This window comes from Thunnus albacares, chromosome 17 (assembly GCF_914725855.1).
Source record: "Thunnus albacares chromosome 17, fThuAlb1.1, whole genome shotgun sequence".
Classification (NCBI taxonomy): Eukaryota; Metazoa; Chordata; class Actinopteri; order Scombriformes; family Scombridae; genus Thunnus; species Thunnus albacares.
The window spans coordinates 30,159,934-30,167,500 of record NC_058122.1 but is presented as its reverse complement, the minus strand read 5'-3'; the positions used below and the strand labels follow the sequence as shown (position 1 = coordinate 30,167,500).

The window sequence follows — 7,567 nt, the reverse complement described above, 5'->3', positions numbered from 1 at the left end:
TTTCTCGCTGCTTCTTCAGATTACTGAATATTAAATAATATGTTAATGGCTGCAGAATAGTTGACAAACCCCCAAAAAGTCCTTGATTCAACTCTTCACAGAAAGGACGAGGAAGAAAAGGAGCATCCTGGCAGAGAGCTGCTGTCCTGTTCAGACAGTTGGAGCCTTTGAGCTCTGGGAGGCGCTATAGAGCGACTCTGACAACTAAACATGTGTTTAAGAAGTGTTTCATCCCAAAGACCTGCAGAGTGACTGATGAGCTTTAACTGTTATAATGTCTCTGTGTTTGTTACACTGACTGCTTCGCTGTTTCTCTGTTGTAAGAATCATGTGTAGAGCGTTTCACCCTGGTGGGAAATAAAGATATATTCTATTGTATTCTATTCTATGATGAACAGGCCCATGGTGTCTGCTGATATGTGAATTTTGTTCTGTGTTGCTGTACAGGTTGAATCCATCATGCCACCGACGCATCGCCAGTGCAGCATTGAGATTGAGAATAAGTGCTCTGGGTACACCCTGTGTAACCCACGGTGAGTCTGTCTTTTCTTATGTTATTTATTGGAAATAGATGAGAAGGAGACAGCTGTGATGTATTGACATAGACCCTCTCCTAATAATCCTGGGGATATCAGAATCAATATCGACATTGGATAATCACACCTTCTTTCTTATTATTTAATTTTCTTTCAGTCAGATTTATTTTGTCTCACTGAAACCTGGCTGTGTCATGAAGAATATGTCAGCCTTAATGAATCCACTCCTGCCAGTCATATTAATACTCATATTCCTCGAGACACTGGCCGAGGAGGAGGAGTTGCAGCCATTTTCAACTCAAGCCTAATCATCAACCCTAGACCTAAATTTAATTATAACTCATTAGAAAGTCTTGTTCTTAGTCTCTCAGCCAACCTGGAAAACTTTACAGCCAGTTCTATGTGTTATAGTGTATCGTCCTCCTGGCCCGTACTCTGAACTCCTATCTGAATTCTCAGAGTTTTTGTCGTATTTAGTCCTTAGTACAGATAAAGTAATTATAGTAGGTGACTTTAATATTCATGTGGACGGTGATAGTGACAGTCTCAGCACTGCATTTCTCTCATTATTAGACTCAATTGGCTTCTCTCAGTGTGTAAATAATCCCACTCACTGTCTTAACCACACCCTCCACCTTGTTCTAACTTATGGGATTGAAATTGAACATTTAATAATTTTTCCACAAAATCCTATTTTATCAGATCATTTTTTAATAACTTTTGAATTCCTATTACTGGATTACACACCATTAGACAAAAATGTCCTCACTAGATGTCTCTCTGATAGTGTTGTAGATAAATTTAAGGAAGCAGTTCCATCAGTACTGAATTCACTGCCATGTCTCAATACTACAGAGGACTCTTATGTTAACTTTAGTTCCTCCCAAATTGATAATCTTATTGATAGTGCTGCAGGCTCATTACGAATAACACTCAACTCCATCGCCCCCTTAAAAAAGAAGATAATAAAACGTAAGAGGTTAGCTCCATGGTATAACTCCCAAACCCGCAAATTAAAGCAAACATCGCGAAAATTGGAAAGGATTTGGCGTTCCACCAAAGTAGAAGATTCTCGCTTAGTCTGGCAAGATAGTGTTAAAACATATAGGAAGGCCCTCTGTAATGCCAGAGCCGCCTATTACTCAGCATTAATAGAAGAGAATAAAAACAGCCCTAGGTTCCTTTTCAGCACTTTGGCTGACAAAGAGTCATAACTCTACTGATCCATGTATTCCTATAGCTCTCAGTAGTAACGACTTTATGAGCTTCTTTAATGATAAAATTCTAACTATTAGAGACAAAATTAACCACCTCCTGCCCTCAACAGGCACCGTTCTCTCCCCAAACACAGGAACCTTAGAAACAGCTGTAAATCCTGACATATATTTGGACTGTTTTTCTCCAGTAGACTTGTCTGAACTAACTTCAATGATTTGTTCAGCTAAACCATCAACCTGTCTCTTAGACCCCATCCCAACTAGGCTGCTTAAGGAAGCCTTACCCTTAGTGAGCACTTCTTTACTAGATATGATCAATCTGTCTTTAGTAACAGGCTATGTACCACAGTCCTTTAAAGTAGCTGTAATTAAACCTCTTCTTAAGAAGCCTACTCTTGATTCAGGTGTTTTAGCCAATTATAGACCTATATCTAACCTTCCATTTCTATCTAAGATCCTTGAGAAAGCAGTCTCTAATCAGTTATGTGACTTTCTACATAACAATAGTTTATTTGAGGATTTTCAGTCAGGATTTAGAGGCATCATAGCACAGAGACAGCACTGGTGAAAGTCACTAATGACCTCCTAACTGCATCAGACAAAGGATTTGTCTCTATACTTGTCCTGTTAGATCTTAGTGCCGCATTCGACACAATTGACCATCAAATCCTTTTGCAGAGACTGGAACATTTAATTGGCATTAAAGGAACTGCATTAAGCTGGTTTAAGTCCTATTTATCAGACCGATTTCAGTTTGTACATGTTAATGATGAATCCTCCGTGAAGGCAAAAGTTAGACACGGAGTTCCACAAGGTTCTGTACTTGGACCAATTCTATTCACCTTATATATGCTTCCTTTAGGTAATATTATTAGGAAACACTCCATAAATGTTCATTGTTACGCAGATGATACCCAATTATATTTATCAGTGAAGCCAGATGAACCCAATCAGTTAAACAAACTCCAAACATGCCATAACGACATAAAGACCTGGATGACCTGCAATTTTCTGCTACTAAACTCAGATAAAACTGAAGTTATTGTGCTTGGCCCTAAACACCTTAGAAACACATTATCTAATGATAAAGCTGCTCTGGATGGCGTTACCCTGGCCTCCAGCACCACCGTAAGGAATCTGGGAGTTATCTTTGATCAGGATATGTCCTTTAACTCCCACATAAATCAAATCTCAAGGACTGCCTTTTTTCACTTACGTAATATCACAAAAATCACATCCTGTCCCTAAAAGATGCAGAAAAACTAGTTCACGCATTTGTTACTTCTAGGCTGGATTATTGCAATTCCTTATTATCAGGCTGCTCTAACAAGTCTCTAAAGACTCTCCAGCTGGTCCAGAATGCAGCTGCACGTGTACTGACTAAAACTAGAAAAAGAGATCACATTTCTCCCATTTTAGCTTCGCTACATTGGCTTCCTGTAAAATCTAGAATAGAATTTAAAATCCTTCTCCTAACTTACAAAGCCCTTAATGGTCAGACACCATCATATCTTGAAGAGCTCATAATACCGTATTATCCCACTAGAACACTGCGCTCCCAGTATGCAGCTTACTGGTGGTTCCTACAGTCTTTAAAAGTAGAATGGGAGGCAGAGCCTTCAGCTATCAGGCTCCTCTTCTATGGAACCATCTACCGGATTCAGTCCGGGGTGCAGACACCCTCTCTATGTTTAAGAGTAGGCTTAAAACTTTCCTTTTTGATAAAGCTTATAGTTAGGGCCGACCAGGCTCGCCTTGGATCAGCCCTTAGTTATGCTGCTATAGGCCTAGACTGCTGGGGGACTTCCCATGATGCACTGAGCTCCTCTCTCCTCCTCCTCCTCTCCATCTGTATGCATTCATGTAACATCAATGCATGTCACTAACTTTGCTTCTTCCCCGGAGTTTTTTGTGCTTTCTCATCTCACAGAAAAACCTGACTCCCGGGCCGAACCTTCGCGGTCCTTCACAGTCCTGATGGCATCCTTCCCTGGCTGTTGCTGCTTGTGCTTGTTGTTGTTTGTTGTTGTCATTGTTTTTCTTCTGTCCCCCCTCCCCCTTTCCCTCTCTCTTTCTCTCTCTCAACCCAACCGGTCAAAGCAGATGGCCGCCCACCAAGAGCCGGGGTCTGCTTGAGGTTTCTACCCGTTAAAGGGGAGTTTTTCCTTACCGCTGTCGCCAAGTGCTGCTCATGGGGGAATTGTTGGGTCTCTGTAAATTAAAGAGTACGGTCTCGACCTGCTCTATGTGAAAAGTGCCTTGAGATGACTTCTGTTGTGATATGGCGCTATATAAATAAAGATTGATTGATTGATTGATTGATTGATTTCTGTTGAACTGGAATGAAGAAGTTGTTCCCACATTTAACTCACCCTATAGTCCATAACTATTATGATTTAATCTGCCACTCGTCATCCTTAAGGCTGCGTCCAGCGATGCAGCAGCTTCCTGCAGGGTTGTGTGGAGGTGTGAGCCTGTTTATTTGTGCTTTAGAACGTAACCACTGTCAAACAATCAGAAAATAATGTTTATTTTTCTGATTCATGGCTTTGTTTTCCCTACCGCCACTCCCTCTCTTCATTCACTCTCTAGCTTGCTCGACCACAGATGCTCTCCGAGATGTTGTGTAATGTTTTGGGAAGGAGGCTGTGTGGAGCTAATTGCGCCATGTTGGTGATTTTATGTTGACTTTATATTATATAAGAATTCTTGTAATAAAACATATTTGAGAGAAGGAAGCTTTGGGTCTGGTTAAAGGTTTATTTTTTCTCTTTTAATGGAGCTAAACTAGCAGTTTCCCTCCGCCTCTAGTTCCTCACATTATGTCTGTATTGAACACTCAAAAATGAATCTATCTGTTGTCTTTTAGTCACTAAGATGTTTCTCTTGTTTCTGTGACCAGTGTGCACACCGTCAGTGGATTCTGTGAAACACCTTTGCCACCGACGCTTGGCCCCGCTGAATCTGGCAGCGCTCTGTTCATCAAGACTCCTGGCGCAGCCTGTGGATCTGTTGGAGTCTTCACCTACGATCTCCTGAATGGATCCACAAAGCAACATGATGGAAAAATAGCTGTCATGTTCTCTAATCCTTATGATTTCAACCTGTACTCTAACTGGTATGCAGTGGGAGTCTTTGACATGGCCAAAACATGCGATCCTGATCTGTATAAGGAGATGTATAAGAATGCAGAGAAAGGGTTTGTCAGAGGTAAAGCTAAAGGTCCCAGTCTGACTCACACAAGTAATCGTGTTACCATCAGAGCCACCATGTCAGACAGTTACCAACCTGTCATCAAGGTGCAAGTTTGCAAAGTGTGAAGTGAGAAAACTGAAATTTTAAGCAACCAGGGTTGGAAATGAACGGGGGCTCGGGGTAAAACGCCCCTAAAAGAATGTAAAGTTGCCTTTGAATTGGGATAACGGGGCTTTTAAATGTAAAATAACCAGTTAAACAAAGACTTAATATGTTTTAGAAAGTGTGTCCTGATTTAGTTCCAAAGCTGTCAGAGTGCACGTTATTTTAAACCACAGAGAACAGAACATGAAGACAATCAACAACGTTGTTGAGATGATGAACTGTGACGTTACGTAATGTTTGTTTATTTTTTATACTTTTGATGAAATGTGCATTAAATGGGTATTTAAATGTTCTTACATTATAAATTTGGCTGCAACATAGAACTCAGGTGTTTCTCATCATTTGAAAACATTAACACACATATAATCTGTAACTGGGATTATAACTCACTGGAAATCATCCAAAATTCCCCCGAAACATTTCCTACCTGCTGCAAACCTGTCGGGCCTGATTCTGTCTGCTCTCAAGATTTATTTTCTAGTTTATTCTCACCTTTTTCTCCATGCACTCGATCAATATATCAATCGGTCAATCAATCAATCAATCAGTCAGTCAATCAATCAATCAGTCAGTAGGGTCAATCAGTCAATCAATCAATCAGTCAATCCCAGTTGGCCTAGTAAAACAGAAAGTTTAGTTTAAGTCAAAGAGATGAATCTACTCAGATGTTGATCAAACACATTTTATGTTGTACTGAACTGATTTTTCATTTAAAAACTTAAAAACATGCTGCAGTGACTGGTTCAATACTGGTTAACTGACTGGTTCAATACTGGTTAACTGACTGGTTCAATACTGGTTAACTGACTGGTTCAATACTGGTTAACTGACTGGTTCAATACTGGTTGACTGACTGGTTAACTGACTGGTTAACTGACTGGTTCAATACTGGTTAACTGACTGGTTCAATACTGGATAACTGACTGGTTCAACACTGGTTAACTGACTGGTTAACTGACTGGTTCAATACTGGTTAACTGACTGGTTCAACACTGGTTAACTGACTGGTTAACTGACTGGTTCAATACTGGTTAACTGACTGGTTAAATACTGGTTAATTGACTGGTTCAATACTGGTTGACTGACTGGTTAACTGACTGGTTAACTGACTGGTTCAATACTGGTTAACTGACTGGTTCAATACTGGTTAACTGACTGGTTCAATACTGGTTAACTGACTGGTTCAATACTGGTTGACTGACTGGTTAACTGACTGGTTAACTGACTGGTTCAATACTGGTTAACTGACTGGTTCAATACTGGTTAACTGACTGGTTCAACACTGGTTAACTGACTGGTTAACTGACTGGTTCAACACTGGTTAACTGACTGGTTAACTGACTGGTTCAATACTGGTTAACTGACTGGTTCAATACTGGTTGACTGACTGGTTGACTGACTGGTTAAATGTTTCTATCTATATATCTCTACATCTGTTCTCAGTCACTCAGGTCTATAAATAAAATCTGAACATTAATAAAATGGTCTGAAGTGTGTTAATTTGACAAAATGCAAAATTGAACATTAATGTCAAATGTTAAATTAAATTAAACTAATTTAACTACAGAACAAAACTATGAAAGTGCTCAATGTTAAATAAATAAAAGAAAACATGAAATATGAATAAAATGATTTAAATACATAAACGAACAAACTATTTAGTGAAATAATTGAATAAGATATTAAAACTCACCTCAATATTATGAAATGTTCCATCATTTATTTTCATATAGAACCTTTTCCATTATAGTTGAAATGATGCACAATTAATGCACTCTACTGTCTTCTTCTGACCACCAGTTTCACTAGTGTGTGTGTGTGTGTCTGTGTGTCTGTGTGAGTGTGTGTCTGTGTGTCTGTGTGTGTGTGTGTGTGTGTGTGTGTGTGTGTGTGTGTAGTTGCTGATATGATTCACATTATTATTGCAGTGATTTTCTTCCAGACATTCAGTTCAGTTTTATTTATAAAGCATTAAATCCAAACAGAAGTCGGGTCGAGACCGAACTCTTTAATCTACAGAGACCCAACATTCCTCCACGAGCAGCAGCAGGAAAAACTCCCCTTTAACAGGAAGAAGAAACCTCAAGCAGTTGTTAACTTTATTTATAATTTAATAATAACGTTATATTTGTGAATTTTATTTTATTTAGGGTTTTTTTATTGATGTTTCCTGTGGAAATTACTTTGCTGCACATTGTTTCTTCTGTCCCTCAGTTTCCTGTTTCCATAGCCCCCGCCCCCTCCCACACCCAAACCCACACCCACATCCCCCCCCCCCCCACACACACACACACACACACACATCCCCCCCCCCCCACACACACCCATACACACACACACACACACACACACACACACACACACAGACACACACTTACACACACACACACACACACACAAACCCACACACACACACACACAGACACACACTTACACATACAGACACACACACAC

The 7,567-nt window shown here is 39.9% G+C and overlaps 1 protein-coding gene and 1 long non-coding RNA gene across 2 annotated transcripts in view; one reads left to right on the top strand and one right to left on the bottom strand.

The window, feature by feature from the left end:
• Nucleotides 1-1,282, bottom strand: part of LOC122967004 — a 4,282-nt gene extending 3,000 nt beyond the window's left edge. Inside the window, exon 1 of the long non-coding RNA XR_006398503.1 lies at nt 1,272-1,282. This is a non-coding gene — a long non-coding RNA (uncharacterized LOC122967004). The remainder of the gene's footprint in view (nt 1-1,271) is intronic.
• Nucleotides 1-5,436, top strand: part of LOC122967003 (DELTA-sagatoxin-Srs1a-like) — a 6,425-nt gene extending 989 nt beyond the window's left edge. The window contains exons 3-4 of the mRNA XM_044331354.1: nt 448-533; nt 4,656-5,436. Coding sequence (XP_044187289.1) covers nt 460-533; nt 4,656-5,073 — 492 coding nt within the window. The 5' untranslated portion in view covers nt 448-459 and the 3' untranslated portion in view covers nt 5,074-5,436. The remainder of the gene's footprint in view (nt 1-447; nt 534-4,655) is intronic.
• The last annotated feature ends 2,131 nt before the right edge of the window (nt 5,437-7,567 follow it).